The 18,915-nt window shown below is 42.9% G+C and overlaps 1 protein-coding gene across 1 annotated transcript in view; it reads right to left on the bottom strand.

Moving 5' to 3' along the window:
* Positions 1-18,915, bottom strand: part of CFAP418 (cilia and flagella associated protein 418) — a 204,683-nt gene that overhangs the window by 24,426 nt on the left and 161,342 nt on the right. Inside the window, exon 3 of the mRNA XM_078687004.1 lies at positions 7,374-7,432. Coding sequence (XP_078543130.1) covers positions 7,374-7,432 — 59 coding nt within the window. The remainder of the gene's footprint in view (positions 1-7,373; positions 7,433-18,915) is intronic.

Raw genomic sequence — 18,915 nt, 5'->3', positions numbered from 1 at the left:
GCGACGGAGATTTTCAAAGCCAGTTACTTTGATTAGAATATTCACTGATTGGAGCACAAATCTGAACAATCCAAACAGAAATAACAAATTATCTGAACGCTATGAATATGTTTATCGGAGACATCAAAAAGGTGTTATCAACAGGATAGATTCAGTTCAGGAATAGGAGGGGGGACCTGCTGCGCAGCAATTCTGCAAATTGTGCAGCGTAGCACTTTAAATACTCTTTCGGCATACACATGGACTTGACTAACGACAAATCCTATGATTCCTGAAGTCACGTGATCCAGAGCAATCACAGAACCTGGAAACATACTGATACTAAAGTAGAGCCAGGCCAACGAGATGGAGATCCACTGCATTCGATGAGGGCGGGGTGCACGTTTCTAGCAAGAATTATGGTTGTATACTTCCATCAACAGCGTGTGAAGAATTGTTTCAAGCGGAGGGAGAAGGGTAATCCAGCAAGGAGGACCAAAGGAGGTCTAAGCAAAAAAGATAAGGACAGCATTGACAACCGTTCCGGATGCCCCTCTCATCGAGGATAATACGCTGATCACCATCTATGCTCGTTTCACAGGCCCCATGTTACAGCTGTTAGTAAGTCCCTAAGACAGCAGCATAACAAGAGGCTGTTCAAATCACTACCTTATGAAGGTAAACCAAAAAGTTATAATCAGTACTTTCTTGCTGGAAGTTGGAAAAATTACCATTCTGCCCTTTTACCTAATAGGTACAACTGCACTGGGACCCATGTCTCGATTCAGCAACATATTTACGAATTTAAAAAAAAGAAAAATCCAACCGATGTATGTAATGGACTTTCCTCAATCCTTTACATATACTTCTGAAGAGCCATTGTTTTGACACCAACTGGTCTTCCTGTTCCTACTGTAGTATCCTACATCAAAATTCTTTGCCTTGAGGAAGACCTTCACCAAAAAAGCAGCCCCATCCAGCAGGTCAGAATGCTTCAGCGTATTCAAGTGGGTTGAGGGAGACCAGTACCATAATGGTAGAAAGACAACTCATAGAAATAGCTATGATCACCTAACATTTAGATGGGGCATGTTTGAAAGCTATTGCCCCCACCCCCTATTGCCTATTGACTTTTTGAGAAAAAGGGAATAAAGATTTGATATAAGGACTGATAGATGTTGGACACTCTTCTGTGTTTTTTATGTGTAAACAATTGATGTATACAACGGACACTTTTATATGTATATGTCTTTGTGATACTTTTGATGCTTTTTCTGATCCAAGTAACTGTTATTTTTTGTTATGCAAGTATTACCAGTAGATGTATGGTTCAGAAGGTAAACATTGATATAAAAAAAATACTAAATATGTCAACAGGTAACTATGCACAGTGTATGACTTTATGACCAGTTTAAGCATTTAATGAATTTGAGCTGAAGTACGTTTGCAAGGGTGTACAGGGGAGATTAAGTAAAATTAAGTTGACTCATGTAATTGGTTACATATACTCGAAGTGAACATGAGGTATTTGAAGAATTTGCCAAATTCACGGTTGTTGGGGGAACAAAATATTTCTTATTCAACAGAATAGTGGCAGGGGATCCTTATGTACCTCACCGGCAAATGTGTTGATGCGGATAAACATGTCCAGAGGCTCACTCTTTGCAAAGGACAAAGCCATTGTAGAGCAGGCTCAGCTAACCGGGATAACTATGATCAAAATATGCTTAGCCTGCCGGATTCATGGATCAGGACGGTTTGCATCTCATTGTGAAGCATAAGCAGGGCATGTCAGTCTGCTAAGCATAATTTGTAACCTACAAATTGTGACTGAATGCTTCTTCATGTCAGCAAAGTTTGGAAGCATCCCTTCATCAGCCCTTTTTATCAGGATTCCTACTTTTGGATTCTTCTCAGTACATTTTTAGGTCTTGCCTTTTCCCATTCCGCAGGAATGGAAAAGGAGAGAATTCTAGTGGTCAAAATACTCGTCAAACTATGGCCTTTTCTGTGCGGTTTTCTTTGAGTTCACGTGAATCACGTGACCAAACAAGCACGCGCATCAGCCTCCCTCCCTCCCTCCTAATTGCATTTTTTCACGGCTGCCACCACATCAAAGGGCTTCTCCCAGCGTGCGCTCTGCGGCTTCTCCTCCCCTAATTATTCATGGCTGGCTGGCCGTACTTTCAGTTTCCCGCGCCACTCCCTCAGTGTTGTGCTTGCCCTTGTGTGCTTCACCTCCCACGCATTGCTTTTTTCCCTGTGTGCTTATACCCGTTCCACGTTGCTCTCTTTCTCCTGTGTGCTTCTGTTCTCACGTGCTCCACGTTGCTCTCTCTCGCCCTGCTTGTCCAGCCGCCATCCTCTATGATCTTTCCCGCACCAGTACTTTCCGTGTTACTTCTTTGCCTCTTCATCCATCGCCACTCCACCGCGCTCCATGTTGCTCCGCCACTCCCTCAGTGTTGTGCTTGCCCTTGTGTGCTTCACCTCCCACGCATTGCTTTTTTCTCTGTGTGCTTCTACCCGTTCCGCGTTGCTTTCTTTCTCCTGTGTGCTTCTGTTCTCACGTGCTCCACGTTGCTCTCTCTCGCCCTGCTTGTCCAGCCGCCATCCTCTATGATCTTTCCCGCACCAGTACTTTCCGTGTTACTTCTGAGCCCAGCTTTCGTTATTTCCCTCCACCCGCCTTAAAAAAAAAAGCTTTGCACTGCTTTATTTTTCTTTATTTACGAGTACAACTTGGATCAGTAAATGAAAAAAAAAAGAAAACTTCACACGCACGCTGTAGGTGCATTCATGTATTGTGCTTTTGCCTACAAAATTACACAGCTGCTGCGACTGCATATTAGCATCTTTATTTTAATGGGGGGTGCCTCTTTATCCATGCTGCACAACATCGCTAAACAAGCATTGGCATAGCCAATAGTTCTCGCCTTTGGGACCTTATAAGTGTTTAGTTATCCAGCACAATATCCTTGGTGCAACAACATCATCAACTGTTGCATGGCTAAACACTTATAAGGTACAAGGTTTAGCCATGCAACAGCTGATGTTGCATCAAGGATATTGTGCTGCAAAACTAAATAATTATAAGGTCCCAAAAGCAAGACCTATTGGCTATGCCAATGCTTGTTGGTATTGTTCTTGATCTCCAAGAACACAGCAGTAGATAGTCTGCTTCCGAGTGCCTCACTGATTAGGTTGCTCCTACCAGGTGTGCTACACGCAGCTTCCTTACAAATGTCATCATCTTTGACAATGCATCAGCGTGGCAGACTTTGAAGAGTTATCCTCCGCTCGCACACACTATGATGGAGAAGTACATTATCAGCACAAGAACAAGTAGACCTTTGCCATCTGATCATATCTAGGAATTAGAATGTGTAAATCCACTGCAACAGAGGACAAAGATCCCAGAAGAGGTTCCTATTTTGGCTTGTCGTCGTTTTGTGGCAGAAAAGTTCCACTTTGTGAATGTACTTAGATTTGTTGTTTTATACAGTGTGGAAATGGAAAGAGGTCTTACAATGTTTTGAAGGTACAAGTAATGCATTAGAAAACTGCAACTAATTTACAATATTAGAATACAAATCAAGGAGGATGTTTACAGCAAATTACCGGATTTATGATAGAAAGGAAACATGAAAGGCATGAAATAACAATACGCAAACCAAACCCTAATTCCATTGTCTCATCTTTAGCAAAGAGGACCAGTATTAGATGGGATTTACTTCAGCCATGTTGAATATAGAAGCAAAAAGGGTAGAATGCCACAAAAAGTGCGGTTTGTACTAAAAACAGAGGAACAGACAATCTATGTCATGCTAAGTACACAGAGGTTAGAGAAAATCGATCAGTTGATAAAAAGAAACCGTTAGAACAATGCAATTTAAAACAGTCAACAAGACACTTGAATAGTCCAGATTACCAGCCAGCTAGCTCTCAGAAATATGGAGTCTGAGATGTTGGTCTTCTAATCAGATATTGAGGCGTACCTCTGTGTATCGCACGCCATTTCGTAAGTAGACGCAACTTAAATGGGTAGCTAATATTGGGGCACCTTCACAAAGGCACTTTGGAGTGGGTAAAGTGATATTCCTGTAGTACTTTTACATGCTATTACATGTTTTTATGAATTGGCCCCAAAAGATCTTAAATGGGAATATTCATATACATTTTGTAGAAATAGAAATGACTGTACCCTGCCTGCACTTTTACTGATAGTGAGTTGATATTTTGGGGCCGATTCAGAAAGCTTTTGTGAATTTGCCCACAGTGCCTTGAGATTTGGGGAAACGTGTTCACATCGCTTATATCCAGTAACAAAATGTGCTGCCACATTTTAGTAGCAGAACATGATACAGTGAAAAATAGGAAGATGGTTGAAAGAGCTCCACAAGTTCCTATGTCCCATGACAGCCTCAACTTTGCAAGTTTAAAAGGAAAATACATTTAGACACATATTGAAAGTAGAGGGCAAAGCGGTCGAAGGTAGCAATAGGTCATTAGTTATTATAGAAAATTAGTATAGGATGTAGATGCTGTGGAAAGTATTCGACCATTCCGATTAATTGGTTGTGAAATGTGTGAGCTTTTGGTTAACTTAATTACATTTTCGAATAGCTCAAAGATAAGTCACTCAAATGATTCCACGATTGGCAACAGCTGCCATATGAAATGTCCAGCTATATAATTTGGGAATGGGCCAAAGACAAACCATTCAAATCTTCACAAGTGGCCATAGCCACCATATGGAATTAGCGAGCTAGGTTAAGAAAGGAGTTTACATTTTTTATTTTCACAAAGTGTCACAACTTCCACCTCGAGGTGCGACTGGGTTCTGCGATTACAACAGGCATAATATTTCCTCCCTTTTTAGGTAGAAGCCAACCACACAGTGTGCTAAAGACGTCTTGGGGAAATTCGGAAAGTTTTCCGTTTACTTTTCTTTTTCTGACTTCAAAGTGAGAGGATTTATGTGACAATCATTCTGGCTACAATGGGTGTACTGTAGGAAGGCTCCAGTGTTATTTTTTCCAGCACACACCAAAATGTAAATGTCTGTAAATGAACTGGTTAGATATTTAAGCATGTATCCGAATTAGGAAACCACAAATTAAATGAATACTCTTGGTGATGAGATTTCCACACATTTTAGTTTGTGCTCTGCCGAGTTTAATCAGTAAAACTGTATGTCTGTGCAAATATAATGGGCATTTCAATTGAAGTTCTGTTGTCCGTAATGACAGTGTGCTACCATGCACACTCAACGCCACTGCACTCTACTCTGCAGCACTCCACTCTACATTACTGCACTCCACTCGAAGCCAATTCACTTTCGGCCACTTCACTCTACCCTACTCTATGCGAATGCACTCTAAGTCACTCTACTCTGCACCACTGCACTCTACACCACTCCAGAGTAGGCCACTCCACAACATTTCACTTGACCCCACACCACTCCACTCCACTCTACGCCACTTCCCTCTACTCTGAAACAATGCCACTCCACTCAATGCCACTGCAATCTATACTGCACCACTCTACACCATTATGCTCCACTGTGCTCTGTACCACTCTTCTTTAACCACTGCACTCTACACCACTTTCCTCAAAACCAATGCATTCTAAGCCACTCTATTCTGCACCACTGCTCTCTATGCCAATGCACTCCACACCACTCTACTGTACACTGCTGCATTCTACTCTGCAACACTGCACTCTAGGCCAGTCTACTATACATCACTGCACTCTACTTTGCACTTTGCCACTCAATTCCATGCCACTGCACTCTACCCGGCATCACTCTACTGAACTCTATGCCAATGCAATCTACGCCACTCTACTCTGCAGCACTCCATTTCACTCTACTCTACAACACTCCATCCACTCTAAGCCACTGCACTCTCTACCATGCACCACTCCACAATACTCTACTTTGCACCACTGCACTCTGCACCATTCTACGCCACTCTACTGAACTCTACGACAGTGCACTGTACGCCACTACACTCTAAATCATTCCCCTTCACGCCGCTCTACTCTACTTTGCACCACTGCACTCTAAGCCACTCTTCTCTACACCACTTCACTCTGCTCTGAAACAATCTCCTCTATACCACTCTACTCTGTGCTACTCCACTCAACTCACTCTATGCCACTCCATGATCCTACACTCCATGCCACTCCACTCTGAAACAATTTACTCTACACCACTCTATGACAAGCCACAACTTCTAAGCCCTTCCACACTTCTATGCTACTCCACTCCATTCTACGCCACTCCACTCTGACACTCTAGTCCACTCTATGCCATTCCATTCTACAACACTCTAATCCCTCCGCAAAACTTCACAACACTCTATGCCATGCCACACCATGCAACTCCACAACACTCCACTTTACTGCACAACACTTGACTCTACACCATTCCATGCCACGCCACTCCACTCTATAATACTCTGCTCCACTCTCTTTTATGCCACTAACTTGTATCCATGCTGAACTGCAGCCATGCTGGTGTACAACATGGCCAAAACACATTGGAAAAGCCAATAACTTTTGCAAAGGCGAGACCTGTTCGTTTTGCAAATGCTTGTTACATGAAGCCAACACTCAGAAGTAAAAGGGCACCCTCTATCTTTGGGCAGGTGGTGGGTCTTAGTGGCACACTTTGACTAGTATTCCAAGATCTGAAGTTAGAGCTTGCCAAAGCTGCCCTCCAGCCACAAGGCTTAAATTCAATTAAAAGAACCCACCGCTGAAACAAGGCACACAAGGTGCTTCCTACTTAGGGAGCAGAGGGCTTATCGGATACTGAAGAGCGAAATCTTGCTTTCCTTATAAAAAACGGAGTTTGGGCTAGAGGAGCTGTTTACGGTTTAACATGGTTCAATCTCTGTAATCCCCAGTTCTTTCTCCACACAACATAACAAGCACTAACAAAATCAATAGTTAAGTGGCTTGCTTATGTGAACATATTTCAGCGTATTCATACAAAGCATGGACAGCCTGGGTGGGAGCAGTGCAAGGTTCAATAATACACAGAACAAGAACATCACTGTAAGGAAGGGGGCATGCCACTGGAGTCAAAACAGAACATGAACAGTACAGACAGCAGTACGGACTAACTTAACAAACAGTAGCAGTGCATGCTTCCCCCATATCTTATGAATGGAATAAAACTAAAATCACATTTACCACAACTAAATGTACTTGATGGACGTTGAACTATCTATTCTAGCTTATTTGAAAGGGCAGTTTAAAATATATAAATACAATCCATAAACACAAATTATTTTGAGACAGAGGTACTACATCCAAGTATCAACGAATGGAACGTTAGCAACTGATAAACATTTTGCTAAGAGAAAAAACAACAGTAAATTTACCTTTTACAAGGAGTCTGAGTGAAACTTTCAACAGATGACTTATACGACGCTCTTGTATTCTGGAAATAAATGAAAACACAAGAAGGAGACCACAGTTTACAAAATGTACCATGAGACCAAGACACAAGTTCTTTTCTCTATTGAATTAGCTTTCTTACATTTGCAGCAAGCTTTCCATTCACAATCCTTTATATATGGAAGAATTCAAGGTTACTTTCCCTACATTAAACTCTTGACATCAAGCTAAATGCATCACAATTTATCAAACTGAGGTCTAAAAACATTGCTTGAAAAATTACATTGATGCAAGGGAAAGGAGCCATTTGTGACAAAGCTATTGCAAATGCTAGGTTTATCTTGCCCTCAAAACAAAGAATAATAATAAAAAATAAGTGCTATGTGATGTTATCCCGCTTTGTGCCGCAAATGTGATCAATGCTCACACATGTGCATACACAGAGCGAGAATATCTCCGTCTCCCTGTTCAAGCCCAACGGTTCCTCCTGTAAGGATAGAGCTTAGTGGGCTTTGGTAGTCACCCAGTATTGAACAAGAAGGAAAAAACCTTTCTTCTTAGAAGGACCCTCACTCACCACTAGTTGGTGACATGCTTCATCATTGGGTCCCCGCTGGGGTGACCGAGTGTCCCCCCAGCGTGCTACGACGCCGGTTTACAGCGGAGCAGGATGTGATGAGTGCAACAGTGCCCAAATCAGGAGGTGACTAAACGTGAATGTGTAAGTGTCTTAAAAAATGCAGGAGTTGTGCCTTTACAAAATTTTTTAATAATGGCCAACCTGCATTAAGTAAAAACAAAGTGAGCGGACTCTGCAGGTTCTGAGTTACGGAACCGGAGTCCTAGTAGGAATCAAAAGTTGGTGAACATGTTTCTGCTGTAATTTCGCATTTTGCTCAGCATTCGTCAGGACCTACGCAAAAGTCCTCCGGTGGTATACGCGCGCTAAGGCGTACCCTCCCGTGAGGCTCGAGATGTGAAAAATATATATACAGTGATAAAAAATCCGGATGATTTCCGTGATTTCCCCAGTACAATTTCAGTAGGGGTACATACAAAACCTATAGGGAGAAAAAGAGACAAACATACATTTAAACAATTGATTTATTTAATCAAATGCAGTCAAGGCATTGGTCTGAGTGTGTATCGACTTGGCGTAAGACATAATTAGTGTCACACCAACTATGGGGTGCTGCCCCTGGCTCTAGGGTTAATTACACCTAGATCAACTTGATTACCCGTCCATATTGTAGAACCGGCATCAATTTATTACTCGACTAATTAAATTGTGGCAAGCAATGCACTGCTCGTTTTTTTAAGCAGAAGACGTTAGGGTGAAAATGCAGTGTTTTAAAAAAGATGTTATTTATATCGTTATCGTTCACAAATGTCTAAAATCAAGGACACAGAGCTGGTAGGAAAACCCCTTTCTAGGAAAGCGAGAAATTATAGCTATTGTCATGCGCGTAAGTTGACCCACCTCCTCAGAGGCAGAATCATGCCCCTTCGGTAAAGACAGCGTGGGACTTCTTCACGTGTTGTTTATCTGGCGAAAAACAAACACCAAGTGGTCAATCCAGAGTGGATTAACAAAGGATCATAAGTCAAGGAAAAAGGGTGGCAGGAAAAAACTTACTTAAACAAACGCGGCTCCCCTCAGTGTACCTGCTCTCTCAGCTGCTGTCTTCCGGGAGTACAGGGGAACCGGGGGAGTCGGTTTAAATGCAGCCGTTTCGTAATTGGTTCGGCGGGCCCACGTGGGTAAGTGACGTCAATGCTGGAATGACGCGCCCTCCGCCTTAAAGTTATACCGACATGAGAGACGGTAATGTGGTGTTTCGCAAATGACGGTTCGAATCCCAGCTCCGGATGAACATATTACGAGATTGCCCGCCCTGGTTATGTTAAATTCATCGGGCCAATTATACTTATAGCCAGATGTTTGCAAAATGATATATTTAAAACATTATGCAAGTGTTATAGTTCGCCAACATACTTGAGTGTCATGCAATAGTGGATGCAACGCAATTTGCATAGAGGGTGGAATGGGCGCTCCTCACAGTCAGTACAGAGGAGTGGGGATCTGTATAACTGTCCCAAGGTATTTAGACCACATAATCGCAAATCGGTTAATTTAGGACACTGCACAGGTGTCATAGTTCCACAACCACAATCAGGTGACCTGCCATGGTAAATGCAAACAGCATGGGATACGCATAGAAAATGGGATAGGCACTCATCATCAGGACAGAGGGGTGGGGGTGTGTATCACTTTCCCATGGTTAGTGGACCACAGAACCGGTTAACTCTTGGGACTAGATTAGTGTTTAATCAACCCAGGTAGAAAAAAACCTACGAGGGTCCCGGGGGATATTCCTAGGTAGGAACACATATCTAGTCGTCTGGTGCTGCATATATCCCTAAAAAAATGAGATCAACAGAAATTGCTCTGAAACTGGTACTAAAAAGTAGAAAAACGGTACTGAAAAGTAGAAATACCAGGCAGTAGGGCAAAATGGGCTTACTGTGCATATGGAACTGGATTATCTCCTTAGTACACTGCCCCATGGTATATCATCATTAAGTCCAGTTTTGTTAGTGCCCAGACGATATACCCAGCGTTGTTCTTTCTCGAATAATAAGGGCTCAGAAATGCTCTCCAGGTGCTCAAGGATTGTCCATTCTAGATCATTCGGTGTGTGATTGGTTTGTAAAAAATGGGATGTCAATTTAGTTGTTGCTTTTTTACAGCGTATGTTGCTACGGTGCTCACATATCCTGATTTTTATGCGTCTAGATGTCATTCCCACGTATTGTAGTCTGCATCTACAAGTGATCAAATACACGACATTCGAGGTGTTGCAGTTTGTATGGCTGCGTTGTTCCCAGCGAGTGCCGTCTGTCAGGTCAAGAAACTTGGTGTGTGTGGTAAGATGACAAATATTGCAATTTCCACATGGGTGGTGTCCTGTAACTGGTGGTAATCCCCATGCATTAAGAACAGTAGGTGTTTGGTTGTTTCTTTCTTCCCTTGGTCGCGTATGGACCAGGGAGTCCCTAAGACTAGTAGCTCTTTTATATGAAAAAAGAGGTTTCTGCCAGTGTTTCTAATTGCTGGTGATAATCCTCCAGTTTTTAGATATACATTTGTTCACTTCATTTGATAGTGAGTTAAAAGGTGTCACACAAGTTAAAGGGATCTCACCATTAGTTGTTGGAGGATTATCTTCCAAAAGAACATCCCTTTGTTGGTTCCTGGCCCTCTTCTGGCTCTTGTTTATTATCCTCTTCGGATAACCTCTGTTTTCCAGTTTAACGGTCAGTGCATGTGCTTGTTGTTTGTACGTGGTCAGATCGCTACAATTATGCCGTATCCTCAAATATTGCCCATACAGGAGATTTTCCCGTAGGGCCCGGGGGTGGTAACTGGTGAAATGTAGCAAATTGTTTTTTGCGGTTGGTTTGTATAAGGTTTTGGTTTCAAGCCGATTACCTTCCCTCCTGATGGTCACATCCAGAAATGTTAATTCGTCGCGAGAATGTTCATGAGTGAATCTCAGGTGGTCATCGCAAGTGTTGACCCAAGAAAAGAACTCAATTAGTGTGGTCTCGTCTCCTTTCCAGATCATGAACACGTCGTCTATATAGCGTCGCCATACGGCGATGTTATTGCCGTATGCGTTCCTAGGGTTCAGAATGTTTTTTTAACTCAAAGTCAAACACATAGAGTCCTGCCACCGAAGGGGCAAATGTGCTGCCCATTGACGTCCCTGTCGCTTGCAGATAGAGTTGGCCATCATGTTAAAAAAAAATGCGTTTCAGGGCAAGGGTAGCGCAGTCAATTACAAAGTCACGGGTGGTATTGAAATTCCAGACCACTCGGTCTAGTGCTGCCTTGACCACCTTGATGGTCTCATCCTGCGGAATGCAGGTGTACAAACTCTCGATATCCATCGAGACAAGGAAACAGGAGTCATTGGGCAAAGTGATTGTGCTAAGTAAAAGTCAATGGGCAGCACATTTGCCCCTTCGGTGGCAGGACTCTATGTGTTTGACTTTGAGTTAAAACACATTCTGAACCCTAGGAACCCATACGGCAATAACATCGCCGTATGGCGACGCTATATAGACGACGTGTTCATGATCTGGAAAGGAGACGAGACCACACTAATTGAGTTCTTTTCTTGGGTCAACACTTTTCGATGACCACCTGAGATTCACTCATGACGTTCTCGCGACAAATTAACATTTCTGGATGTGACCATCAGGAGGGAAGGTAATCGGCTTGAAACCAAAACCTTTTACAAACCAACCGCAAAAAACAATTTGCTACATTTCACCAGTTACCACCCCCGGGCCCTACGGGAAAACCTCCCGTATGGGCAATATTTGAGGATACGGCGTAATTGTAGCGATCTGACCACGTACAAACAATAAGCACATGCACTGACCGTTAAACTGGAAAACAGAGATTATCCGAAGAGGATAATAAACAAGAGCCAGAAGAGGGCCAGGAACCAACAAAGGAATGTTCTTTTGGAAGATAATCCTCCAACAACTAATGGTGAGATCCCTTTAACTTGTGTGACAACTTTTAACTCACTATCAAATGAAGTGAACAAATGTATATCTAAAAACTGGAGGATTATCACCAGCAATAAGAAACACTGGCAAAAACCTCTTTTTTCATATAAAAGAGCTACTAGTCTTAGGGACTCCCTGGTCCATACGCGACCAAGGGAAGAAAGAAACAACAACCAAACACCTACTGTTCTTAATGCATGGGGATTACCACCAGTTACAGGACACCACCCATGTAGAAATTGCAATATTTGTCATCTTACCACACACACCAAGTTTCTTGACCTGACAGACGGCACTCGCTGGGAACAACGCAGCCATACAAACTGCAACACCTCGAATGTCGTGTATTTGATCACTTGTAGATGCAGACTACAATACGTGGGAATGACATCTAGACGCATAAAAATCAGGATATGTGAGCACCGTAGCAACATACGCTGTAAAAAAGCAACAACTAAATTGACATCCCATTTTTTACAAACCAATCACACACCGAATGATCTAGAATGGACAATCCTTGAGCACCTGCAGAGCATTTCTGAGCCCTTATTATTCGGGAAAGAACAACGCTGGGTATATCGTCTGGGCACTAACAAAACTGGACATAATGATGATATACCATGGGGCAGTGTACTAAGGAGATAATCCAGTTCCATATGCACAGTAAGCCCATTTTGCCCTACTGCCTGGTTTTTCTACTTTTCAGTACCGTTTTTCTACTTTTTAATACCAGTTTCAGAGCAATTTCTGTTGATCCCATTTTTTTAGGGATATATGCAGCACCAGACGACTAGATATGTGTTCCTACCTAGGAATATCCCCCGGGACCCTCGTAGGTTTTTTTCTACCTGGGTTGATTAAACACTAATCTAGTCCCAAGAGTTAACCGGTTCTGTGGTCCACTAACCAGGGGAAAGTGATACACACCCCCACCCCTCTGTCCTGATGATGAGGAGTGCCTATCCCATTTTCTATGCGTATCCCATGCTGTTTGCATTTACCATGGCAGGTCACCCGATTGTGGTTGTGGAACTATGACACCTGTGCAGTGTCCTAAATTAACCGATTTGCGATTATGTGGTCTAAATACCTTGGGACAGTTATACACATCCCCACTCCTCTGTACTGACTGTGAGGAGCGCCCATTCCACCCTCTATGCAAATTTCGTTGCATCCACTATTGCATGATACTCAAGTATGTTGGCGAACTATAACACTTGCATAATGTTTTAAATATATCATTTTGCAAACATCTGGTTATAAGTATAATTGGCCCGATGAATTTAACATAACCAGGGCGGGCAATCTCGTAATATGTTCATCCGGAGCTGGGATTCGAACCGTCATTTTCGAAACACCACATTACCGTCTCTCATGTCGGTATAACTTTAAGGCGGAGGGCGCGTCATTCCAGCATTGACGTCACTTACCCACGTGGGCCCGCCGAACCAATTACGAAACGGCTGCATTTAAACCGACTCCCCCGGTTCCCCTGTACTCCCGGAAGACAGCAGCCGAGAGAGCAGGTACACTGAGGGGAGCCGCGTTTGTTTAAGTATGTTTTTTCCTGCCACCCTTTTCCCTTGACTTATGATCCTTTGTTAATCCACTCTGGATTGACCACTTGGTGTTTGTTTTTCGCCAGATAAACAACGCGTGAAGAAGTCCCACGCTGTCTTTACCGAAGGGGCATGATTCTGCCTATGAGGAGGTGGGTCAACTTACGCGCATGACAATAGCTATCATTTCTCGCTTTCCTAGAAAGGGGTTTTCCTACCAGCTCTGTGTCCTTGATTTTAGACATTTGTGAACGATAACGATATAAATAACATCTTTTTTAAAACACTGCATTTTCACCCTAACGTCTTCTGCTTAAAAAAACGAGCAGTGCATTGCTTGCCACAATTTAATTAGTCGAGTAATAAATTGATGCCGGTTCTACAATATGGACGGGTAATCAAGTTGATCTAGGTGTAATTAACCCTAGAGCCAGGGGCAGCACCCCATAGTTGGCGTGACACTAATTATGTCTTACGCCAAGTCAATACACACTCAGACCAATGCCTTGACTGCATTTGATGAAAGAAATCAATTGTTTAAATGTATGTTTGTCTCTTTTTCTCCCTATAGGTTTTGTATGTACCCCTACTGAAATTGTACTGGGGAAATCACGGAAATCATCCGGATTTTTTATCACTGTATATATATTTTTCACATCTCGAGCCTCACGGGAGGGTACGCCTTAGCGCGCGTATACCACCGGAGGACTTTTGCGTAGGTCCTGACGAATGCTGAGCAAAATGCGAAATTACAGCAGAAACATGTTGACCAACTTTTGATTCCTACTAGGACTCCGGTTCCGTAACTCAGAACCTGCAGAGTCCGCTCACTTGGTTTTTACTTAATGCAGGTTGGCCATTATTAAAAATTTTAGTAAAGGCACAACTCCTGCATTTTTTAAGACACTTACACATTCATGTTTAGTCACCTCCTGATTTGGGCACTGTTGCACTCACCACATCCTGCTCCGCTGTAAACAGGCGTCGTAGCACGCTGGGGGGACACTCGGTCACCCCAGCGGGGACCCAATGATGAATCATGTCACCAACTAGTGGTGAGTGAGGGTCCTTCTAAGAAGAAAGGTTTTTTCCTTCTTGTTCAATACTGGGTGACTACCAAAGCCCAATAAGCTCTATCCTTACAGGAGGAACCGTTGGGCTTGAACAGGGAGACGGAGATATTCTCGCTCTGTGTATGCACATGTGTGAGCATTGATCACATTTGCGGCACAAAGCGGGATAACATCACATAGCACTAATTTTTATTTTTTATTATTATTCTTTGTTTTGAGAGTACCTTCACCACAGTCACTCCTTTGTTGTTAATATATAATCAATTGGGGTACAGGAGTGCCTACTCATACCCTATCTCTCTTGTTGTTATTGAGGTTTATCTTGCCTTCTAATTATTTAAAATTATCATTAAACAGGAAGTGAGTTTTAGGATCAAAGCACTGGCACAGCTCAGATTAGGATTGCTCCTTTCCGTTCTAGCCACTGCTATGATCATAATATTTCTCTGCCTTGTAACCTGTGAGCCCACCGGACCTGTTCAAGGAGTAGACCTAATTTTAGGGTTCTTAATTTCCACCTATGGTGAAAGTAGATTGTTTTGCACGTTGATAGTTGAGTGGATTCCTCCACTGTGTACTTTTACCAAAACTGATCCACTAATTCATGCAATCATGCCACTGTGACTTGTTGCATTTGTTTCGTTTTTTTGCTGGGCTGCAACAGATGCCAAACTCTGCGAGGGTATAGGCTAAACAGGGCTGCATTATAATGTATCACACAACTGGATCCAACCACCTGCTCCTCACAGCTACCCGTTACTCTCAATACCTCCCTGGTACCATCTTGAGACATCTGGTCAATGCCTTCAATATGATTCTTCTCAACTCCTCCTCCTAAGGCATACAGGAAAGAGCAGAGGGGTCACGGTGGCTTTCTTGTATTACCTATTAGGGCCAGATATGTCTTAGGACTAAAACTCCTACTTATGATCAATGGCCCAAAGTGCACTTTAATACTACTATACAGCTTTGGCATTGTGGTTCCAGAGCGGACTGAGGACACTTCTTCAAATAAGCTGGTTTATTAGTCGATATAACCTTGTGCAGCTCCTGGGTTGTTCCCATCTGCCCTTTTCGGTAACTTCTCACAGCCCTCAGTGGCTACCCTCTCCTGTTTAAGGTAGACACTATTTCATCATCAGTGGGCTATCCTTCTCCTGCTCTTGGGGAGACTACATGTACCCCCGAGTGGGTTGTTCTCTTCAGCTCCTGCGTGCAACCGGTATAGTAATCTGTGAACTGTGCATACCGTGGTTGAAATCCATACAGCTCTTAGTGGGTTCTGCTTCTACGGATCCAGAGTGCACTCACTAGGTTGTATTCTTCATCCCTGGGTGGAGCAAGCAAGAGCCTGAGTGGACTGTTCTCTCAAAATGTTAAACTTTCTTCAAGCCCTATTAACTCATTGGCTGGTTGCTTTATTTCTTTTTGGCCAGATTCCCTCAAAATGTCCCAATTCAGGAAGAGCCATTAAAATTACTTCAATCCTTTCACCAACACTTTCCTGTCAGTCACTGTCTTCGCCCTTATGCCATACCCCCCATAGCCTTTACTTCCCACTCCAATCCTACCATTACACACCTAGTCCATATCACACATTTCCATACCTCTCCATCCCCTTGTGGTAAATAAATAATTAATTACCGGTTCTATTTTTGACTATAATCAATAAAAGGTTAGCTCAATAAATAAGAGTCAAGATACGAGGTAGCTGGAGTATACAGGCTTTAATTAATCATAAAAGGACAGGAACAGGACAGCCTGCATGGGAATAGGATGGCAGCTGCCGGGGGCAGGATCTGGCTAACTTTTAATAACAGTGCACAATATTTATAGTTAAACAAATACATTACATTCAATACAGGGGGCGTAGCAGTAGGCGGAGTTTGTAGCAGTCGCGAAAGATAAGGCATAAAGTGGGTGTAACAAGAGGTGTGTACAGGGCGTATACATAGACATGTGATGTAAACGTAACAGAATATGTCATAAAAAGGGGCGGAAACATGGAGGGGGCTACCTGAGCAGCTGGGACCTTTAACCTAGTGGTGCGCGCAAACTGGCAATGACGTGTTACCAGGAGAACTGGGGGCTATGACTTCTGCACTAGAAGAGGAGACGAAAGTCTGGAGGGTCAGAGCAACATGTACCTAGGCATATCTAGTATCTGGTGTTTATAGTACATGTTGATAGAATCCAAAAGTTATCAGGGCAAAGGCTAACAGACACTAAGACTGGTGCATACATTATTCTAAATGTATTGCATGTGCGAGGAATATTCTATGAATATTAATACAGTATTTCTCTTACATGGAGACATAAAGGCTAGACCATGACGGAAACTATTGATGTGATTCAGTAGCTTAGGAATGCAGAGAAGGAGGGCTGGACTGATAACTAGAATCATAACATACTCTTGGCAGACTGGGAGGCAGAGCCAGGCCGGGCCGGGCACTGCGAGGCATGAAGTAAGTGAAGGGTCAGGGATACAGGTGGGGGCTGTATCGCTCCTTGGAGAGGTTTCAGGAGACAGGAGCTGAATCTGAGTCCGGGCCCTTTTGAGGCCTAGAAACGGGGATAATTCAATGAATTAACGTGCACACTGTAAAACGTGGCAACGTAGCTTTACATAGGCCTAATATTCGTTGTGTTCACGAGGACTGGAAACTGGCATACTAGAGTTGGACACAACTGTAATTGCGTCATTAATTGATCAGAGGGGAATACATGCATATCGATCATGCACATAAATCATAACATGGGGAACACGTAGGCACATATAACATGGCAAAATTTACTTTTCCACATTCCCTCCTTGTGCCCTACGTTTCCATCAGGAAACATCAATATTCATGATACCATCTATCATTTCATATAGCATCATTTGCTCATCTCGAATTGTCTTGGAACGGGACTTAGGACTAGGAATACAAGAGGTAGCACACATGCCACAAATCGCAGGGCCACATTGTATACAGAGGCAGCAACTGAATATGATCATTACTGCAATACCTAGGAATGACAATACTTTCCATCCCCAGGCAGATATAATACTCCAGAGCCAACTGGACCATGTCCAGGTGCCTGGATTCTGGTGTAACTGATGGGCAATTTTATGAAGTCTGGTTATGGCTGAATAAACAGACGGCGCGTTATTAGGAATGAAAATGCAGCAACTAGATCCGATGACTCTACATGCTCCACCTCTATCGGCCAGTATGACGTCAAGAACGAGACGATTTTGGAGCACGACAAATCTCATAGCAGATTGCTCTTCGGTTAAGTTACCTAGAGCAGAAGTAGTCTCATTCACTACTGCTTCAAGGGTTCTGGTTAACCTACGTATTAACTTACTATTCTGGACAGGGCCTATAAAGAAGAAGAAACCTTTATTGAAATCTTGATATTGTTCTAGAGTAGTTTCAGTTTGATCGACAATTGGGGACTCGATCTCCCTTCTATGTCTGACGTGTACTAGATGTGTGTTTCTATGATAATCAGATGGGGCTAGGAAAACTGGTGGCAGTAGGAAGGCAATGTAACATGTTCCATCCCAATCGAGGGGCAGACGAACATATGCGGTCTGACCACACACAAAATAAGAATGACGTGAGGCTTTGAAAATAGATTTCCCACTGTCACTATACTCGACAGTAGTAGTACAATCACTATGTCCTACATGTGCGGAACCATTCTTTCTGACACATAATTCGCCTTTGACTGGTAGTACTGAAATAGCAGGTAAGTCTGGAGTAGTATCAGACTGAACATTCAGGACCATAAAATTCGAAGAATAATTACCTAAATTATAAACTTCATTTTCTAGATCTAACCCTGTTCTATGGGGGAGACCTTGCTTGTCTGGAAAACATGTTCGATTCAGAAGGGACATATCATTGGAGAATGACGTTAACGTGGACCATGCTCCACACGAACCATTATGTGAAAATGGATAAGGAAAGAGTGGCAGAACTCCCTTCGGTGTCTGGAAAGGGGGGAGTCGACCACACACCCAACAATTAGTGGCATTGCTGGTCTGGTGTGAATAGTGTAACATTCTAATGAATGTATTATTGCGCATAGCAAGACGATAGGATAGTTCGTGAGGAGGCAGATCACTAAATGTGTGCTCTACTGTAGCATTAGAAAACTTATTTACATGTGAACTTGGAAAACATAAATGCAATGCATAACTTGTGCAGGTAACCATCAAACTGAGAAATAATAAGAAACTTAGAAAAACGATACATCTGATAGAGTTTTGACTAACTCTCTCACTATGGGGGTCTATCTCATACATGTCAGAAACCTGT

The sequence above is a fragment of the Lissotriton helveticus genome, chromosome 4_1 (assembly GCF_964261635.1).
Source record: "Lissotriton helveticus chromosome 4_1, aLisHel1.1, whole genome shotgun sequence".
Lineage (NCBI taxonomy): Eukaryota > Metazoa > Chordata > Amphibia > Caudata > Salamandridae > Lissotriton > Lissotriton helveticus.
Note: the sequence above shows the minus strand (reverse complement) of the source record. Positions and strands in the feature narration are given on the sequence as shown.